This window comes from Lipotes vexillifer, unplaced genomic scaffold (assembly GCF_000442215.2).
Source record: "Lipotes vexillifer unplaced genomic scaffold, Lipotes_vexillifer_v1.1 scaffold1691, whole genome shotgun sequence".
In the NCBI taxonomy this organism is placed as follows: domain Eukaryota; kingdom Metazoa; phylum Chordata; class Mammalia; order Artiodactyla; family Lipotidae; genus Lipotes; species Lipotes vexillifer.
The window spans coordinates 3,597,874-3,619,943 of NW_006789046.1; the positions used below are offsets into that span (position 1 = coordinate 3,597,874).

The following is a 22,070-nucleotide window of genomic DNA, read 5'->3' on the forward strand; positions in this document are numbered from 1 at the left end:
TCGTATCATTTCATTCCAGGGGAGAGAAGTGACACGAAGCAGCCGTCGATCAAAACCCCAGGTCCCTCCGTTCAGGGACGTCTGAGGGTGACTTTTACCTCCCCCAAGAGTGTCAAAGGCAGGGAACAGTGCCAACATCACTCTCTGAAAACCACTGAGAACCTGCAAGAGATGTCACCTCTGTTTCTGGGAAAAAGGGGAGAGTATGGTGTTTTCCTGCAGATCAATGCATTTAAGGTTTCAACTGTCAGGAGAGACAGGACGGCACTGCCTGGACCTGTGAACGCATCGGGCAGGTGAAGACGGCTCTGCGGCCCATGTCATTTCACTAGCAGTACTTTAGTACCAAGGGTGTTTTAGTTACATGTAAAAATAAATATAAATTTTGAAGCATTTCCTATAACATGGTTAAATTTCAAGAACTGGATTCAATTCCTGACAGCAGTACATCACTTGGAAGGAAATCCTTATAATATTTCAGCTTCCTTTACATATTCAGTTATATTTTCAAATGCAGGCATTAATTAATAATAAGAAGGTTTGCGTGTCAAACACACTTTCTTAAAGGCAAGTGAGAGAGACCATGGTGGCCCTCTACCAATAGCCTTACCTGTCTAGAAGAATTCAAGTTTTGCATGCCCAGCCCTGAGGCAATCCCGCCCAGGGCCTGATTAGGGAGTGCACTGTTGGAAAGGGGGAGCTTCAGGCTTGGTGAAGGCAAAAATGGTGAAGTCGTGGGCTCTTCCACGAGGCCGCCATCCTGATTGGGGAAAGAAAGCGTGAGCTGTGTGCAGTGCCCGTCCACACACAAAGCACAAGTTTCCCGGGACACAGAAAGGGATGCGGATGAGCAAAGAATTAAAAGATCAAAAATGTGTGGACAGGAAAATGGAGATATGGTCAAAAGGAAGAGGGGAAAAAGAAAAAAGAGAAACAGGATTAAGATGCTGTTTTCATTTTAACAATTATTTTACAAACACATATCAGCTTATAATATTCTCATCACTACTGACCCTGCCTACGGGTAGGAATCAGAAGAGCGACAAACACTGTAAAAAGTATTACTTGGAAAACACTTTACAACCATTTTCAAATAAACAGGCTCCTTTTGAGAAATTATTAGCAAGGCTCTAGGTATACATTAGGTTGAAATCTGCTGACATTCAAATGTTTTTGACCTACAAACAGCGATTTCATATGGTTTAACCTAATAATAAGGTAAATTATAAAACAGACAAAAATCTTGTTATTTTTTTTTTTTACATTTATTGGGTGCCAGGTCCTTTGTAAATTTATCTCGTCTAACTTCACAACAAACCTGCAGTATTTATTTACTGATTGATTGATTGCCATGCCATGCGGCATACAGGATCTTAGTTCCCTGACCAGGGAGCAAACTCGTGCCCCCTGCAATGGAAGTGCAGAGTTTTCACCACTGGACCACTAGGGCAGTCCCCAAACCTGCAGTATTATTTCACATTTTAAAGATACGGAAATAAGTCAGGGTCCCAGTTAGCAAATAAAAATACAGGGTGTGGAGTTAAACTGGAATTTCAAATAAACTACTACTAATATCTGAGAATAAATATGGTCCAGAAACGATTCATTGTTGTCTGAAATTCCAATTTCTCTGGGCACAGTGGTGCCGGGCAAGGCGAGGGCTCCACTGTATGGAGTGCTGGCAATCTGAGAACAGACGAACTCTCAGCTCTTCTCCTATGGGCTTGCTTTTAGTCTATTTGTTTGCTTTAAACTTGTCCTTTTTTGCTTCCATTTTTTTTCCCAAGGATGAACATTTTGATTGAGTTTAACGGGATGCTGTTTCCCTCCTCTGAGGTCACACCAATCTGGAGAGGGAGCACCAAGCATGACAATACTAAGGGGAATGAACTGGCGGCTACACTTGTTAAAACATCTAAGGGGATTTTCCCACAGGCCCCTGCATGCTCTCTGAAGTAGCCCATCCAAGCAAGGGCCAGGAGACATGGGTGCCCAGGCCTAACCACTTCTAGACCCTTCCTCCTGAGATTAGACATGTAATACATCATTTCCAGCGGGAAGAACTGTGCATATAAAGTAAGACCGTAAAACAGAAATTGACGGACCCTTGTCTACTGGACAAATTGAAGCAGCCAAGTTCACGCGCTAACATGAAAATCAGTTTTCAATTTCAGTATTTTTATTCCTAGTCCCACCATATGAAATACAACACAACCTCTTTTGAGTTAAACATTCACATATATTAGAAAAATGGGTAAAAGGCACTTAAATATAGCCCAATAACTTTTTAATCCAACACAGTGAAAACGAAAAACACCTCTTGTTAAAAACAAACAAAAAGCCACCTAAACTCATACCTTGTCCAGGAAGGTGGGGCGGTCCGCGGAAGACTCTTTGGAGATCGGTGGGCGGCAGCCAAGGGGCTTGGTGACCATCCCATTGTAGTCGGTCACTCCCAGTCCACGCTTGTCCACGTCCACCTTCTTTTCCAGCAGAGCGCCTGGGGCAAAGCAGACAGAAGCAGCGCTTGAAACGAGATGCCTCGGGGGTCGGCTGCGAGTTCTGAGCACTGACGGGCACCAGCCTACCCCGCAGGGAAGGAGTTAAGACGCTCACTCCCAGAAAACAGGGGCCTCAGTTTGGCTCTGGCCGGGCCCGGGAGTCTGTGGTCTGGCCCCTTGCTCCTCATCCCTCGCAGCCACGCCGGCCACCTCTGCCACTGTGGGGCTAGGCCCTTCCTCTCCCCTGGGACTTGTTGCCTCTCTTTCCAAAGAGGGCCCTTCCCTGGCTGCCCCGCCTCATGGCCATTGATTTCCACCTGCTGAGTCCCTATTGGCTGTAAGGACCTGTCCGAATGTCGGGGATACAATACAATACAACGCAAACCAGACAGAGTCTGCCCTTGTGCTCTTCCCATTTAGAGACTGGTGTTTGTTCCACTCCCTCTGACTCTGCACCGCCTCATGGCTCTAAGGAGCGGGGACTAACTCCCTCCAGCTCACACCGATTCCCTCTGTCCTGGCAGCTTATACCACCCATTTGGCATTTGCATGTGATTATAAAGTTGATCCTCATTATTTGTGAATTCCGAGCTTGTGAATTCACCTACTTGCCAAAAATATACTTGTAGCCCCCAAATCAATATTATGGCGCTTTTTGGTCACTTGTGGACGCGTGGGGCGGTGAAGAATTTGAGCCCCCGACACACACATTCCCAGATCAGGCTCTCACAAAGCGACAGGTGTCCTTTTGTGGTGTATTTAGGGCTATCTCCGTGCTTTTTGTTGGTCATCGCAGTGGTCCCCATGGTCCCCAAGCCAATGTGCTGTCTAGTGTCCTAAGCGCAAGAAGGCTGCGTGGTGCCTGCTTTGTTTAGCAGCTGCTGCAGCAGCGCTGCCCAGGCAGCCGAGTTCAGCTGATGAACAGGGCAGTGCAGCCGGAACAGGGACAGAATGTCACCATCGCGTATAAGGCTGTGTTGGGGGAGCTAAAGTAATGTCTACAGTGTGAGATGAAGCTTCAGAAAAGATGGAAAGTGGCTAAATTTGTGGATTCACAAGATGATGACTTATTTAAAAAAAGCATAGCTCACGGCATTGGTGTGAGTCAGAAAGGGAACAAAATCTATGGTCACATTATCCAGGGTCAGGAGGATGTTCAACCCTTCGTAGCTAATGCTTTCTTATAAAGAAATATGGCACATAATTATTTGTGAGAAATACATATTAAATACGGTGTCTTTAAACAGAAACATACATAAAACAAGGTTACGTGTTGACTGGTTGACAAAAATGCTGTGGCCAGAGGCTCAGACGACCTCAACCCTGTATGTTCCCGAGGAGCAAGGGTTCAGTACTTCCTGATTCAGCGTCTGCAGGGACTTTACAGGACGTAAGTACCACGAACGATAAGAATCAGCTGTATTTTACACGTAAACATTTACCATAATTGATATCATTTTTAAAGCAATTCCAGAACTAGGGTTGCTTGTTCCTTGACAGTAACTCTCGCTTCTCAGCCAGCAGGCGATGCTCCTGCGGGGCCCTGAGCAAGCCCTGCCGGGTGCGGCACAAGAACAGCTCACTCAGCACCCAATGAGGTGGGCACGTGGTCCCAGTGCCTTTCTCCAAGAGGGTCACTATCTCCCCACTCAAAACAGATGGAGACAGAAAAAATTCATCTATTTGTTACAAAAATGGGAACCCCCCCCCCAAAAAAAAAACAGAAAAAGCAAACGTGGTTCAATGTGGTGTTTGGCCATTTGTTCCCAGTGCCCACCAGTCCTCAGGGACTGGCCCCGTGGCAGGTGCACATCCTGCGGGTGGTCTTGTCTCCCCAGCACGTATTCAACCATTAACCCACGGCTCTGAACATCAAAACTCACAAACTAGTACCTTTAAAAAAAAGTGTGCTTTAGGTACGTCATCTTACTTACTCATGGCCTGGTCAAGATTCATATTATTACTCTTCAAGGCCTCTTCAGCTGGCTCTCTCTGCAGAGGGAAACAGAGTTTTCACTGGGACTGCGTGTTAACAAAAGGAAAAGCTTGTCAAGAGCTCTATCACTATTAACTCAGGGAAGTGATTGATATTAACCTAATATTGTTAGGTTTTAGAACTAGAAATACTTTTCTTCTGTGTGGTTAGAGAGAAATGTTTTCTAAATAAAAAATACTTGTAATAAGAAAATGTACTGAATTGATTTTTAGAGGGAAGAACTTGTACTTAACACTTTAAACCCCAAATGTCCAGTGCCAGGAGAGTCTTATTTCTGACTCTGTGGTTTAGCAGGGTGAAACCTCTCCCAGGGCAGCTGCAGGAAGTCACGCTAAGAGTCAGATTCTAGGCTCTGCTGTAAACTACTTTTCACCAAAAAATGTAAAAACAACATAACACAAAACACGTAGGTTCATTTTGATAATTCTCTCTCTGACTGAAACAGACTAGTCTCGCTGGAGGCCAAAACCAAGCTGGGCATGGTGCTGAAGCACGGCAGGGCCAGTGTGGGCCTATCACCTCATCCGTGGGGAGGCCGGGCCCCTGGCCGCGCCCGCACAGGGTCAGGGGCCTGCACCCCACGTGAAGTATGTCGTGCCCTGCTCCAGTCTGGAGCCACTCTAGACCCATCCTTTAGGGACATCTGCAGCAATCAAAAGGTAAACACTCATTTGAATAAAGATTTGGAAAGAAGACATTTGAAGGGGCTACGTGGCAGATATTGAGGGGGCTACGTGGCAGATACAGGAGGCACTGCTCATGGTCTGAACTCCTGCCACTGGCTCTTAGGGACTGAAGAGACCGGGAGGCATTTTCAGAAGACCCTAAGATTTCCAACTCTCCCTACACACGATATGAAACTCAGGAAGCAAATAGGTCTGGTTAGGATTCTTTATCTGGACACGAGGGTTTAGTACTTTATACCAAGTTTTCTCTTGAGATCTTGGTCAACGTACTGCATAAACGAATAAAAACTCACTTTTAATTATAAATGAAAAGAAAATATAAAACTGTATAAACCAATGAAAATTAAAAATCACACATCATTTTTTATTCTAAGAAAAGGTTCTCACACCTTTCTTGATAGAAATGATGTGGATCTTTGCTGTAGTTCAGAGCAATGATCCCTAAGCAGAAGTGCCCGGGTGAAAGGGGGATTTACGAGTTAGGTTTTGCCAACAATCTCATCCCCCAAGTCTTCCTTCCGTGTTACACATGACAAAGGTGGGCAGGACACAACAGGGCCATGCAGGGCAGGACACATGGCGGGAGGAGTAAAGTAAGACGCCAGTCACCGGGAAGCCCATGTCTGTGAGTTGTTTGATCAGCCGGGTCATGATCCAGGCCTCGTCCTGCTTGCCAGATGTTTTCATGCCCTAGAACCAAGTGTGGGAAGGAGAAAGTCCATGAGCCATGCTTTAATGCATTTCTTCCAGAAATGGGAGATGCCTAAAATTCATGTTGATTTACATGTCACAGTGTCTCTCTCTGTTACCGCTGAGCAATGCTGTGTTCCACATCGCCCCGACAGTATTTGGCGGCTCGTGCTATGAAATGCTTCAGGGTGCTTCTGAGGTTGGCATATGTGTGCAATTTATGGACTTAAAAAAGCAAGATAATTATTTCTTTTCTCCAGAGAATGAATTTAGTTCATCACAAATAGGTACCGCTTCCATTATCAAATAATCATAATAAGTGCTCCCTTGAACACGACCCTATAATAACCATATAAAGTTTACTAAAAATTACATGGCTTTTGCCCTTTTATAAGCTTTATTCTAAAAGATGACAAAATATAGGGTGTTCATTCCAACAGAAAAGACAAGATGAAAGGGATCAAAAAAAACCTATTAATTTTGTTAATTATTCATCGCTTATGGCCTGTAGGGTGGAGAAAAAAAATAAGTGGGGAAATGGCGGTGAGGGAGAGGATGAAGACAAAAGGAGGGAGTCCAGTGGAAAGGAAAGGGCAGCGAGACGGAGAGGGGGCAGCAGGGCACCGCGGAAGGGCTGAGCGTCAAGATGTGACCCCTCAAGAATCTCCTGCTCTTCGGCAACGAGGGGGATCTAACAATGCGTTACTACCATACACAAAGTACTCTTCACAGTGCTTTCAAAACTGAGCCTGCCACAATTACAGAACGGAGCATGTGGGGTGACTAAACTAACAGGCTCACTTTCCTCAAGGAAGTGGCTTCTCTAGAGGTGATTTTAATCATTACTCTGTGGCCAGAGCCAGGTTTGCCAAGAATATACAATATTTTAACTGATCAATTTGGTGTTTCTGGTCCCATCATTAACAGGACTATTTGCCAGCCTGATCGTGAAAAGATTTAATTTGAAGCCTGCAATCATTTCTACTCTTTATGAACAAAAAGCCGTGGTTTTAGTTTCTGGGTTCTGCTTACTGCTAATCGAATGGTTTTCAAATTGAAAAATTTATGAACAGATAATACATTCACATGATTCAAAAGCAGAAAAAAGGGGCAAATGGAAGCATCTTCTTCCCGCCCCATGACCCATCCGCTGAGCTCTTCTCTCCTTACACATCCTTCCAGAGAATTTTAAATTCAACAGAGGCCATTACGAGTATGTGTGTGCCTCACACTCACACACCCATTTTCTCCTCTTCCCCTTGCCCCCCAAAAGCAGGGTTGTGCTATACAGATTCTCTGTATCTTGCCTTTCACTTAGCAATATATTTCGTTGATCTTTTCATATCAATGTTTAGTTTCTTTAAAAAAAACTTTAGTTTTTCATAATACGGATGTAGCATAATTTAACTAGTTACCCCATCAATGTGCATTTAAGTTACTATTTTTTTGCTGTCCCTTGACAAGTAGAAGGTCTGTGTCAAAGTGCTGACGCATCTGTAATTTTGACAGATGACGCCACACTGCCCTCCATTTGGGTTACACTAGTTTACATTTCCACCAGCAATGTATGAGAGTGCTGGTTTTCCTACAGCTTTGCGAAGACAGCACGTTTTGGCATCTCTCTGCTGGGCTGAGAGATGAAAAATGGCATTTCTTCATGTTGTTTTAAATTGAATTCTCTTTCTGCAAGTCAGGTTGAATATCCTTTCACACGTTTAACAATGACTTGTGTTCCTTTTCCATGGATCGCCTGCTTACATTCTTCGCTATATGTCTACTGGATTACCGGTGGGTTGTTTTTTTTTAAAAAAAAAACAGTTTCTAGGATCTTTCTCTATTTATCAGGAAGGTCAGTCTTCTCTATGACTTACAAATATTTTTTTCCAGTTTGTTATTTGTCTTTTGACTTTGAGGATGAAATTTTCTATCAGGTATAGTTTTTATGTTTACTGAAGTTTATAAACCTTTCATTCCATGGCTTTTAGATTTTGGTCATAGTTAGAAAGGCCTCTTCCTCACCGAGATAGTTTTTAAAACTCTCTTACATTTTTCTCTTTCATATTTGAATTTGTGATCTACTTGGAAGCTGTCTTGAAGCGCATCTGTGCTGTGGACCTCACTTGATTTCTTCTGGAGGCTGTGCATCTGGGTGCAGAGAACTGAGTCCCTGGGGAGTGCTCACACTTCCTGCTCCCAGGACCCCATTACCTCTCTTAAAAACCGAGGATCCTGGGCTTCCCTGGTGGCGCAGTGGTTGAGAGTCTGCCTGCCAAGGCAGGGGACACGGGTTCGTGCCCCGGTCCGGGAAGATCCCACATGCCGCAGAGCGGCTGGGCCTGTGAGCCATGGCCGCTGGGCCTGCGCGTCCGGAGCCTGTGCTCCGCAACGGGAGAGGCCACAACAGTGAGAGGCCCGCGTACCGCAAAAAAACCCCAAAAATCAAAAAAACCCCGAGGATCCTAAAGAAGTTTTGTTTATATGAGTTGTATTTATTGATATTTACTGTATTAGAAATTAAAACTGAGAAATTTAAAAAACTGTATTAATTTGTTTAAAGATAACCATAACAAAGCCGTTATATGTTAATATAACAATGTTTTTTAATGGAAAATAATTATATTTTCTAAAACAAAAAGTTTTAGTGAGAAGAGTGGCATTGTTGTACCTGACTGAACATCTCTCTACTGTCCGACTTCACAGAAGCAGCTGGATTCACCCACCTGTCCCTGCCTTCACTCTGCTGTGACAGCAATGGCATGTAGTCTCTGGAAAACCCCATTCTCCGCTCGGCAGAGACCCGCCGAGAGGGCCTCAGGACCACCAGGGTCCTGAGAGCACTCTGAGAACCTCAGATCTCTCTGCCACTGTTACCTGGAGATACCACCTTGAAACTGAATGTTTTTAAGTACCACCACTGATTTTTAGAGTTTATTTCCTTTAGTGTCACACGCACCTTTTGGAGTCCTTTTTTGGGGGCGTTCCCCCAGGAACTGCAGGAGGAGGTGCTTTCTTGGGAAGCGGCGTTGTTCCACATGCCCCCGTCCTCGTCTTCCCACTGACCGGCACCGAGGTTCGCATCGTCCCCGCCGCTGCCCCAGCCTTCTTGCATAGATTTTGAAGCTAGAAAGAGAGGGAACAGATTCACCATTCCCAAAGCAGACAATGGTGCCCTATAAAATCATTTAGGGGGAGGCAGGACAGAAGGGGTGAACATAACCTACCTTTTACTACTTTGTTTCCCTTAGACCTAAGAATTTAATTTTCCCTACTAGAAATGTAATATACATGTATATATGTACCTATTTTTTCCTTCAAACTTCAGCTATTTGTAGCCTGTGCTGTTCCAAACTCCTTTAACCAACTAGAAGTCATTTCGAAGCATGGACATTCTAACAGTAAATCCTGGAGGCTACTGAAGGTGGCAATCTCTGCGTGATATGGAATGGCTGGTAAAATGCAGAGTCCTGAAAAACGTCACTATCCTCCCTGTCATGTGGTATGTCACGTGGACCAGTGCTCCCCCAAAGCGACCATACCCGAATTGCCAGGGAATCAGGAGAAATGCGGCAGGTCTGTGGTTGGGCCCAACAGTCTGCGCTTTTGACAAGCTCCCAGGAGATGCTCCCAGAATGACAGGATGGAGACAGCTGAGGCTGTAGGCAGAGGGAGCTGCAAGTTGAATACTGAGTTTCGATTTCAGGATATTATTTTTCTCCTTTCTTAAAATACAAAGCAACTCTTGGTATATAAGTTACCCCAGGGCTTCCCTGGTGGCACAGTGGTTGAGAATCTGCCTGCCGATGCAGGGGACACGGGTTTGTGCCCCGGTCCGGGAAGATCCCACGTGCCGCGGAGCGGCCGTACCGCAAAAAAAAGTTACCCCAAATTTTCACTTCCTGGGGAATCTGAAGAAGGACAAAGGTCAGGCGACGGTGCTGTCGCTCGAGTCGGTAAGACGATGAAGACATGAGGCTTGCAAGGTGGACAGGCATATAATTAGGCCTCCAAGGACAAATTATTAAAAACAAATATACTACCTCAGTGCCTGAATCCAAATACCCAGGAGCTCCCCATCCGTTAGATGTATAACAGGAAGTAATATACATGAAATAAATAATCCAGCAGAATGGCTGGTATACAGAGCATACTATCCAGTGTTAACAAAGTAACAAAATACTAAAACAATAAAGTTTCATTTTAAGATCTGAGACATTTAACGATGTCCAAAAAAAAAACAAAAACAAAACCTGAGCTTCTGCGGCCATGTGAACAATTAATTTTAATATCAGACTTAAATCAGCAAACATATTCATGCTCTTGTCATAAGTATCACATTGCAAAACAGCCACACATTACAGGATTCCACTTGGTAAACATGATCTGGTCATTTGTAAGGATGTACATTTTATATGTATACTTATTATACTTTCAGATAATGGGAGGAAAACACAGCATGGTTTTTCTCTTTAAGAAAAGAAAAAAAGAGAGAAGAAGCATAAACCCGGAGAATCTAAAGCAGAATTTTGTTTACCTGAAAGCAAAGCAAGTGTCAGACTGCTGTTAAGTAATGTATGTTTCAAAACCTAATCGCAAAAAGAAAAATGGCCTCTGCCTTATCCACCTTTGCTCAGTGAAATAGCAAAGTTTAAATAGTCTGAATGGCAGGTAGGAGAACACTGCTGAAGAAGCGTGGAGGCTACTAACCATCAAGCAGCTATGCTTTATTGCTCTGATCCTTGTATTTATTTTTTTGTAAAAAGGAGAACATGGACTTCTGTTAAAAGCTCCCTTGTGCTCTTGTATCAGACAGGACAAATATTTCTTTATAGTTTTAGTTTAACGTTAGACTTAAAAATGAGGAAAGCGTCCTAAAACACTAATTCTTAAAATTCAACGAGAAGCATCCCTCTAAACAGACTACCCGGGTCCATCTCGAACCGGCCAACCCAGGGCAGGAAGCACGGCTCACCTGGTTTGCACAGGGTTGGGGTGGCAGCGGGGGCGCTGGCTCTTCCAAACGTCACCGCCGGCTCGGTGGGCTGGTCCCCCCATCCGCTGCCGCTGCTGGGCGGCTTGCCCCATGCTGCTGTGCCGTTATCAACCAGGGTAGAAGGGGAGGATGGCTCTCCCCAAGAGTTTTCAGCCTTTGAATGAACATTAGGCATTTCTCCCCAGCCTGAGGAAACTGAAAAGGGCACCAGGGGAGAGAGAAAACAATAAAAATGAAACAGAGGAGAAAGTAAAAATGGTAATTTCAAGTTCAAAATAATTTTGAGATAATCTACCTTTAGGATGGCTTTTAGTAGAAAGCGAAAAGGAGACAATATTGAATCTAATCAGATTTGTTCAGCTTTTTTTAAAGTTGCATTTTTCTCACTCCTGACCCCTACCCACTTCAAAGTCCATTATATTAAAAACTAGTCAATTCACACTATTTGCAACATGATAGAGTTTAAAAGAATAGTTTAAAAACTAAAGTTTAAGAAGTAGCTCTTTTAGGGCTTCCCTGGTGGCGCAGTGCTTGAGAGTCCGCCTGCCGATGCAGGAGACGCGGGTTCGTGCCCCGTTTCGGGAAGATCCCACATGCCGCGGAGCGGCTGGGCCCGTGAGCCATGGCCGCTGAGCCTGCGCGTCCGGAGCCTGTGCTCCGCAAATGGGAGAGGCCACAACAGTGAGAGGCCCGCATAACGCAAGGAAAAAAAAAAAAAAAAGAAGTAGCTCTTTTACTTCCGGTATTATACATAACAACCTGAAAGAAATTTCATGTTACATTAATCTCTTATAAAAAAATTTACAAGTGGCAAATATACACTGAAAATTATTTTTGCTTATCTTTTGACCAACCATCAAAGACATATATCTGGGCAAAGAAATGAGAAGATGGCAGATTAGACATGTACAAATAAAGTAATAATAGAGAACCCAGACAATTCTCAGGTACCAGCAGTGGGCTGAGAAAGAGCTGAGGCATTCGTCTTTAAAGATGGGAACAGAGTGCAGGAATTATGGATAAGGGTGGTTCCAACAAACACACTGATTGATTGCAAGTATTTTTTACAAGAATTTTTCAGAATTCTTCTTTCATTCCTCCACCCAGTCCTGTTGCCGTAGCATCCTGATCTGGGACTGGGATGCAATGAAACTAGATAAGGGTCCCTAATGAATCCAGAGCGTTATGGCATCACTATCTACAGGCACAGAAGAGGTCACGAGACCAGGCAACAGTAAGGATCTCCCCACCTTCTTTATACTTTAGTAAGAAAAACATTTTATGTTATATATGCAAACTTCATTTTTTCCGAATCAACCCAAATTCTGATCTTTTTGCTTCTGCCCATAAACTCACTTGACACTACTGATAAGTCACACTGACAGCTCATATCACTTGTAGTTTTCATACAGATACAGTTTCTCGGAGAGAGAACTGTGAATGTTTTAAGTACTAAGTGAAGAATGGAAAGTATAAAATACAAGTAGCCAACCACAAATTTTAAGTTATTTTGTTAAAATATGGATAGTACCATCTCCATTATGAAATTCATTAATTTTCTGACTAAAAACAGCATACGATCAGCTCCCATGATGCTTTACTCTAATAAAATGCAACAATATTGATTCACAATAAAAGTGCCTGCAACCTATGAATCATTTAAAATTACAAGCTCTATGCTGAGCAATATATTATGTAAACTATTACCAATATCAGGGAAGTTAGCCCTAATTGCTGTTGCCGGCAATTGCTAACTGTAATATTACCTATAATTACACATAAAACAATAATGCATTTTGGGAGGAGTTTTACAAATCGAAGGGACAAAATTAAATTAGGAAAATTAACACAGATGACAAAAATTATGGAAATTTTGGGAAGATAAAATAATACAGGTGTTGCTAAAGGCCAATCGGCTATAAAAATACTGATTTACTGTTGGTAATTAAATAACAACACCTAAAATCTGTCACCCTTATACTGCCATCTCTTTGAAATACAGTACTATAAATTATTTAATTAAGTCAAAACTAAGAATAAGTGTTAAAACCCTGGTAATTATAAAGAGGTTTTAATTCCTGAGAAAGCAGCAGGGATGTCTACAGAGTATTTTTATATGGAAGGCAAATGATCTGCAAGCGGCAGGTTCTATAAAACCTTAGAAATAAATGGAAGAATAATTGCTCACTCAGAAAATCAAGAAAACAATATTTCTAGTTTAAGCTGATCTCTGGCAAGAAAATAATTTACCTACAAGGCCAAACTAACATACACATCAGAATGAGTGCACCACCTGACAACCGAGAGCCTCTGGAAGAGATGCTAAAAACCCAGGCACACCAGAACGTTTCGATGCAAAGCAAATATTTTCGGTAGCTAGGAAATAATTTTAAATACATACTACTAAAATAAATACGATCTCCACTTTTAATGTTTATTGCTCAAGTGAATTTGGTATCCCTGTTGCTAATAATTTTATAAAAGTTCTTTTAAAGTTGGGCTTAATGAGGCTGAACAAATTTCTATCTTGCATATTAAAACATTGATATTAAAGTTTTAAAAGATGGTCCATGGGATACAGGAGTCATTACACCCCCAACCCCCCCTTTTGTTTTGGCCACATCGCCTGCGGGATCTTAGTTCCCTGACCAGGGATCGAACCCATGCCCCCTGCAGTGGAAGTGCAGTCTTAACCAGGGAAGTCCCAATTATCTGCCTTCTTCAACTGAACACACACAGTGCTGGGAATAAAATAACAACAGCAATGAGATGCCACCAGAATATGTAGTTTTCAGTCCGTTTTAAATATATAGTAAGTCCCCTACATACGAACGAGTTATGTTCCGAGAGTGCACTTGTAAGTCCAATTTGTTCGTTAAGTTCAACAAAGTTAGCCTAGGTACCCAACTAACACAATCGGCTATAATAGTACTGTACTGTAATAGGTTTATAATACTTTTCACACAAATAATACATAAAAAACAAACAGAAAAAGAAAAAATAGGTTTACTTTTCACACAAATAATACATAAAAAACAAACAGAAAAAGAAAACATTTTTAATCTTACAGTACAGTGCCTCGAAAAGTACAGTAGTACAGTACAACAGCTGGCATACAGTACAAGGGGCTGGCATCGAGTGAACAGGCAAGAAGCCTTACTGACTGGAGGAGGGAGAGGAGGTGGGAGATGTAAAGCTGAAGGATGGTCAGCAACAGGAGACAGAGGGCAAGCTGCACTTTCACTCACTCATCCTGGGCTTGAAATAAAGATACTGTACTACTGTGCTCTATACAGCACAGTACAGTACAGTACACAAAAGCACAACCACTTGCAGAGGACGCACCCACGTGACAACATACGCCAGACACGTTGTTACCAAACCCAGGTCCGGCTGCTCACCGCTCAAAAGCCAATAAAGAGGCCAGGTTGGTGCAAATCAAAGTTTGCTTTACTTTGGATGCTGGCAACAAGCGGGGAGGGTGGGGAGGGCGGATGCCTGTCCAAAGGCCGACTCCCCCCTCCCCCGACAATCAGGGGGCAAGAGCTTTTATAGACAGAGGGAGGGGGCTACATGTAGACACAATACAGTCAGCTCTGACAGGCATCTTGAAATTGGTCATCAGTGGTCTGACCAGAGTCATCTGGATTGTTTTAGGTACAGTTAATCTTCAGTTCCAGGGTCTGTTCGTTTCCATTTCCTTGAGGCCAATTCTTGGAATTGTGGCAGCTTATGTCATGGCTACAGCCTGCTCATCATGTAGGTAACTTCTGCCACCTGGTGCGGGTTTCAGTATCCATAAGACAGCTCACAGGATACGGCTCAGAATACCATCTACAGCCATTGAGGAGGAACTAAAGGTCCTTGACTATGTTTACTGACTAAACTGTTATTATTTGGTCTCCTGTGTTTTCCTTCGTTTCTGCATTTCCTCACTTCTCTGATTAAACTTATTCTCCGGCTGAAGTTTTTGCACCGACAAAAGGCAGAGGCTGACGACATGGTGGGAGGGGGCAAGGACGCTAGGGTCCTGTTCCGTTTCAACGTGAACTAACAGGATTGGACATGTGAACGCACAGTCACATCTTTGAAAGTTCGCAACTTGAAGGTTGGTATGTAGGGGACTTACTGTACATTCTTTATCTTTCTATCAGAACGGAGAAAACCAGGGTACCCAAGTGCTGCAGGCCCAGAAGACTGGCGTGAAAATGAGCACAGAGCAGATGAGAGGACAAGAAACAGAACCTAGAGAAAGAGAATCTTCACCTGACTCAAAGATTCTCATCCTAAGTACTACAGACAGTTAAGTTGGGAGGTGGCATTCATTCGTTCTTCTGTGAAGTAAGAAATCAATGCTAGCTTGTTCCATGGAGGCTACTTAGAGAGTTTTACAAGTGTGACAGGCACTCCTTTTGGGGAAGAAAGGTTCAGTTAAAAAGTGACCAATTACAATTAAGTGAAGGAAAAATAAAGGACTGAAAATTTAATTGATTAGGCATTTGAGCGCCTGCTATGTGCTTGGTATTTTTAGGTACTAACTTAAGTATTAACGAGATGGGAGTTTGTTCATAATGATGGCACTTAAGCCTAATGTAAATTTATTACAATGCTTGGATGGCTACTGGCTTATGGAGGGGCAAAGCAGCAACAATTTTTCATATTTACTGCAGCAACAATTAATTTTTCACATTTGAAATCAAGATCGGTACTTAGAGTGAAGCTTTATGTGGAAGAGTTTGCTCAGTCAGATGCAAAGCATCCCATACTTTTTAGAACGCCCTGTTTCTCGGGCATTTATTTGACACTTCTGTTCCAAAAACAGGGGAGTCTATCTCAGGGTTACAGATAAGGGTCCTTTTTAAAGCTGACCACGTGCTCTCAAGCTGCACAACAGCCTCTTAGGAAGAGCTGCCTTTGCCTGTCTTACTGGGTCATCACACAGGGTAGGTATCAGAAACAGAAAAAAAATGTTTTTATTTTAGTGCATTAACACCGATTTTAAATGGGCTAACTCTTTCTTATTGATATGCTGTGTAGGAGGGCAAATGGCATCTTTGTCTCATTCTTCTATTCATTTTGAACTGAAGGTACCTAAAATGAAAAGCTTCGTGTGTATCCACAGGACCTGCACTGACAGGCGTCTCCTCCTACTTCTTGAGCAGGACTTCCGATTCCCTGGTCCTCCTTCACGTCCAGCCCGACTTACCAAGTCCCTCAACACACAGGAAAGTATAAACAGCCTAACCCAACTGAAACCCAAGAAAAATCTCATACCCACACAAAGCACTGATTGCTCACAGCTCACTCCTCTTTCAGTAACTACTGTGTGGTGCTTAAAATAGAATTCCTCTGGCTGGAGGGGTCGGTGAGATCGATTTCTGAGGTTATGGTGTGAAAATAGTCACGCTCTAACAGCATCTTGCTGATTCACTCCATCTGCAGGTGACTCTACTTTTGAGTATCATTTTTATACCAAAGGATGATAAAAGAGCAACTGAGCTTCTAGGACAGGGCGGCTTGCAGGCAGTACAATGTCCTCCAGCTTTTGCTCTAAGGAGACTTAGAGAAACAGCACATGTGTTTTATCTACCTAGGGAGAGGATTCCCAAATCCAATTTCTTCCAAGTTTTAGTTCATCGAATGGGTGATATGCTTCTTCCATGATAAACTCACACAATCTCTGCCTTTGGTTATGTTTGTGCCAGAAAACTAAACGATAAAGCAAATATAATATCATTAGAATAAGAATCCAATGCAAAGTCAAGTCTGCTTCTGGCTGGGGCCTCCTCCAACCTCATGAGACAGCTACAGGGATTACCACTGGCACAGCTGAATGCCTGGCCAAGGGTAATGAGACACATTTATGAGAAGCTGAGGAGAATAGATAGATAGGTAGGTAGAATACGGATTAAAAAATGTTCTGGAATAAGAGCGACATTAGCAGTATTCTTCTGGTTTTCTGATTGACATGTGGCACTATGTTTCACTTCCATCCACCGTGGGAGGACACAGCCCTAGGCAAGATATCATGACCCCACCATGTCACTGGTTTCACTCAGATCAAGCCTATAATGGCCTTCATATTTGACTCTAAATTAACTGGGTAGTTATCTCTCTAACCCCTCACCTCACCACCTCCCAATCCCTCTCAAATTATCTGTACGTCTTAATGAAACCTGACAAAGTTCAGGGGTGAAAGAAACCGTCTCTGGAGATTCTCCCTTAGTCTCATTGCTAGATTCAGAGTTTACTGTGAAGATAAGTTATTCATCAAATGTTTTATTAATTAATATTCAATGTTCTCCTGTGTCTGCAAATTGATTTTTAAGTGTCCCAGAATATTTATTTCTAAGTGCATGAGATAATCGGGCTGTATTTCAGGATCTGCTTTCACTTCCTTAGAAACATAAGTAAGGGCTACGCTTGCAGGTCTGGCTCAGACTTACCCCAGGCCTCCGGGCAGAGCTGAGGAGGCGGCTCTGCTCCAAGCCAGCTGACACCACTTCACACCCTACGCCGCCAGTGAGACCCCCTGAGTCTGAGAAGGACTGGGAAGGGCAGCTTACCATCTCTGAGCAAAAGGCAGGCATGGGGTATTTCTCTAGATTATTGCTGTACTGTGTCCCAGCTCCAGAATGGGTTTGAACCTCCAGACCAATGACACTAGCAATCTCTGAGATTGGTATCCCTCAGTCCCCAAGCTCCCGGGTAATTCTAACGAAAGCCCTCTGGTGTTGAGAACCAGTGGTTTATCTCATAAGGAAGTGAAGACTTGGGACTTCCTTGGCGGTCCAATGGTTAACACTCTGAGCTTCCACTGCAGGGGGCATGGGTTCGGTCCCTGGTCGGGGAACTAAGATCCCGCATGCCGTGTGCAGTGAGTCCAAAAAAAAAAAAAAAACAACCAAAAAACAAAAAAGACTTTGTAATAAGTAAACACAAACTAACATAATGGTCCTCAATCTTTCTTAAGAGGACGTATTTCTTCTTTCCTCTCCTTTCTTTTGAAGGTGCTTAATGTTTTTTTTTCTTGAATCAAAAGCTATCAGAGAATCCTACTTAACTTTCTTCTCTTTGGGTAACATTCAATACGATATCGTAAGGTGAAGGGCACTAAAATTAGTTTAATGTTATTTGCTACAAAAACACTAGTCGAGTATGTGTGCAAATGTAATGAGAATAAACATTTTTTCTTTGCCTCTAAAGGAACACACAGCCCCCCACGTACCTGGACCGAGCAGTGGCGATCGGTTCAGCTGGGCGCTGGCCTGGTGCGTCGGGGGCACCTCGGCCACGTTTGTGTTGGTGCTCGCGGTGGTGGTGCTGGTGCTGGTGGTGGTGCTGACCGAGGCACTGCTCTGGATGCCCGGGTTGTTTCTGTCCCACATGTTTACAGTTTTATTGTTGTAGTTGCTCGGGTCGCCCCAAGCTGAGGTACCGTCATCAATTTCCATTTTGCGTCGAATAGATGGCGGGGAAGGTTCCTCCCAGCCCGTGGCCTCACTGCTGTCCTTCTGTTTGACAGGGACCGGCCCCCCAATCCACCCTGTTCCTGTCTGTTTAACGGAAGTGGCTCCTCCCCAGTTACTCGCGCTGCTGTCTTGGGGTTTGCTCGCCCAGTTCTGTTGCGGGCCAGGCTTTAAAGACTCTCCCCAGCTTGTCCCTGGATTCACCTTTGCATTTGTGCCATTGCCCCAGCCACTGGTCCCAGACCTTGGAGCCTCGTTCCAACCAGACCCTGATCGATTACTGTCAGCATCCCATCCAGAGCTATTTTTTTTCCCATCCCCCAAGTGTCCAAGGACAGAAGACGAGTCTGCCCAATCTCCCCCTCCTGCGCTCCAGGCTGGATTCGATTTGTGTCCATCTCCCCAGTTCTGAGATCTGGGTTTTTGAGGCTCACCCCAGGTGGGTGACTTGTCCTCCTGATTTACGGTCCCACTCCAAGCGTGGCCACTCTTGGCCGCAGCAGCATTATTAACAGCAGTAGAGCTTATCGTGTCCCCCCAAACCCCGGGGCCATTTGGCGCTTTGCTGCTGCTATCTCCCCAACCTGTGTTTGCTGGCGCAGCAGCAGGTGGTGAGCTGACCCACCCCGATACTGAAGAGGTATTTGTACTGTTCATGATGGACCCATCGTTCTTCCCCCCTGAGTTTGAAGGCTGAGTAGCTGCACAACCCCAGGCCTCTGTCCCATTGTCATTCTTTCTCTCAGACCTTGGGGATTCTTCAAATTCCCAGGCAGTGTTTTGCTTTACTGGAGTCTGTCCCCAACCAGTATTAGACAGAACTCTTGGGTCAAGATCGTTCCTTGGCAATTGGATGTGCCCTTGGTCTAGAATCCCTTTGTCTCGCTTTCGGCCTTCTGTTCCTTCCCTCCCAGCGCTTCCTTCGTTGTGGCTGCCAGAACCGTCGCTGCTTCCTTCACTTGCTGTTGTTCCAGAAGATGCAGCTTTGGCCCAAGAGTTCGTGTGTTCGCTGCCAGGCTGCGTGGCAGGATTCTGGCTGCCGACACTAGGACTCTCCCACCCTGTCGATCCTTTCCCATTGATGTCGCTACTGGAATGCTGGTTTGGGGGCTTTCCCCAGTCCCCGTTCACCCCGTTGGAGGGGCTTCGGCTGGGGTGGCCCCAAGCTCCCGAATGGAGGTTACCGACGCCATGGTTGCCACTGCCCCGCCCCCAGGCGAGGATGCCAGGACCGGCAGGAGGTCCCGAATCCCACGCGTTCCCTCCGTTTCCCTCCTTGCGCACAGCACTGCTGGAGCCATTCTGCTTAGCACTTGATGCTGAGTTCACAGTGTCGCCATTCCCCTGATTGAACCCAGAGTTGCTATTTCCTGTGGCAGGGTTGCCTGGGGACAGGCCCCACACAGAACTGCTGATTCCTTCGCTGCCACCCCCACTGACTTGAGAAACTGATGATCCGTTAGCACCAGGAAGGCCTTGCAGGTGGGGCGGGATGATGGCCCCCATACCAACAGCCATTCCCCAGTTTGGCAGTCCGTTTGTCTGCACTGCATTGATAGGGTTTGGTGAAGAGTTCAGGGGGTTAGTGTTATTTGGTCCATCAGTGTTAAGGTTCTGAGGTTGTACGCTGAAAGACACATTCTGAGAAGTGGACGTTTGTGGTTCTGTGCTCTCTTGCGGCAGCAAGTTTCCCCAAGCACCTAAAGTGCCCGCTGGGTTCCCATTCTGGTTGCCCATGTTTTGACCTATGGCACTGACTGGACTGCAAATACTGGAAGGGTTGCCTGTCGCCACAGTTCCTTCATGCCCAAGTACAGGCCAGGCAGCTGGGTTGGCGCTGGGATTAAGGTTAAGATTAATGCCAGCATTGGAGTTGGAAGCACCCCAGCAATTCTGACTTCTCCCATCTCCAATCATGTTGTCCATCTTTCCATCCCCACCACTGAGGGAGCAGTGAGCCAGGCCAGAGCTGGAGCCCGTAGCTACGCCCCACACTCTGGCTGCATTTCCATTACCGTTTGCTCCCCCCGCCCCAAGGGCACTCTGATTAGAAGGACTTTGGACGAGTGCGCCGTTGGTGCCATTATTGCCGTTCGTCTTCTTGGTATGTCCAGTGAAGCTGCCCTGGGCACTCCCTGTAGCCATGCTACTGTTCTCTGAGCCACAGCTGGAGGTACAGTCAGTATCTGTCGTACATTCTGAGGCAGACTCAGCCTCTGTTCCCGAGATGGAAGGCCACGCCTCCTTATCAGTCCTGTCTATTATCACTTTATCCCAGCTGCCGTTGGCTTCACTCCTGTAAGTGGGCTGCTGTCCCCAGTGGGAACTTTCATAATGTTCTGCCAGCCCGCTGTGGCTGATTTCTGAAAAAGATGAAACAAGTTCAAAGTTAGATTTTCCTCCCACTTATCAGTGAATCAACTGTTAAAACTAGTCTTTGGGGGAAGCTCTTTACTTTGAGTTTTCAATTCTGAATGACAAATACTAAAAAATGACTTCAAGAAAAAAGTTATTTGTCTTCTAAGTAGCTCCCATTCAAAAAAGAGTTACTCTTTCTAAAATTACTTTAATTCTTACCACTACACCATACTATTGAGAAGATTCACAATGCACATTAGCACAGGAGCATCTTTGAAAGCATTTGTAGTAAAGAAAGTGGCTTAACTGGAAGCAGTTTGGAATCTATGTGACTATGCAACACCTGTGAATACTCAGCTTCTGGGAAACGCTGGCTACAACACTGAAGCTCACATGGATGCTGAGTGCAATTTGCAGTTCTTTTCAAGACTTCTAATGAGTCCCAGTGTTAGACAGAAGTTACACAGCTCATTTGGTAGAAAAGAATTGTAAATGTCCTGCAGAATCATATAACAGAACCAATATTTTGGGGGTGGGGGATGGAGGGAGAGAGAGAGAGAGAAGTGGTTTTAGAAAATGATCTCTCATGTTATCAAGGGTACAAGAGTTAGAACGATTTGATTACATTTATACTACTTTATCTGTTATTACCAGTGATTATGGTTTATCCTGGTTTCCTGTGCATTAATAAAAAATATTCCCAGCCCTGTATCCCAGCCCGGTATCTTCTCGGATCTCTATGGATTCCTTCTACATTTGCTTTCTACTTCCTTAATTTAGTCTTTTCTTTGGAGATCCCCAGAATAACTTTATACGATATCTTCTATAGTATTTATATCTTTTCACTCTTATGATCCTTTTAAAGAAGCTAGTATTTGGTATCTGTATTTTACCTCCTTTAATTTCCTAATTTTTTGAGTATTTCTAACATTGCAATCAAACTTATACTCCAACGAATTTTCCAACAGACTTTATTTGAAGTACGCATCACTCAAGACCTCACACAGCTTAGAAATCGTTGACAGAGTTTCTTTAAACAGTATGATATACAGATAATTGCAATTAAATATTTCTTCTCTTTTAGAACACTTTCATTACTATGTTCTCTGCAAATTAATTTCAACAAGAAATATCTTACTCATGGACAGTAAAACTGGGTCCCCCCCCACCCCGCAATCTCTTTTATAGTTTGATGGAGCTAAAAGAAAAGAGGAAGTATTCAAAGAATTATCACCATCACTAGAAAGAACATACTAAAACTAACTTCAACCTTAAAAAAAAAAAAACCCCAAACAAATGACTTTTGTTGCCCGATTTAAAAGGAATGTAATGAATTTATCAGCTCCAGGCTCTAACCAACTGAGCTAACTGGCCTCGACT

The 22,070-nt window shown here is 44.1% G+C and overlaps 1 protein-coding gene across 2 annotated transcripts in view; it reads right to left on the minus strand.

The window, feature by feature from the left end:
• Positions 1-20,621, minus strand: part of TNRC6C (trinucleotide repeat containing adaptor 6C) — a 43,913-nt gene extending 23,292 nt beyond the window's left edge. Inside the window, exons 1-8 of one of the 2 annotated variants that reach the window (XM_007462371.1) lie at positions 18,088-20,621; positions 15,876-15,880; positions 10,843-11,058; positions 8,827-8,993; positions 5,793-5,873; positions 4,436-4,493; positions 2,358-2,500; positions 611-760 (exon numbers count right to left, since the gene is read on the minus strand). In XM_007462371.1, coding sequence (XP_007462433.1) covers positions 611-760; positions 2,358-2,500; positions 4,436-4,493; positions 5,793-5,873; positions 8,827-8,993; positions 10,843-11,058; positions 15,876-15,880; positions 18,088-20,477 — 3,210 coding nt within the window. In that variant the 5' untranslated portion in view covers positions 20,478-20,621. The remainder of the gene's footprint in view (positions 1-610; positions 761-2,357; positions 2,501-4,435; positions 4,494-5,792; positions 5,874-8,826; positions 8,994-10,842; positions 11,059-15,875; positions 15,881-18,087) is intronic. The other variant, XM_007462370.1, reaches the window with a different exon arrangement.
• Between the last annotated feature and the right edge of the window lie 1,449 nt (positions 20,622-22,070).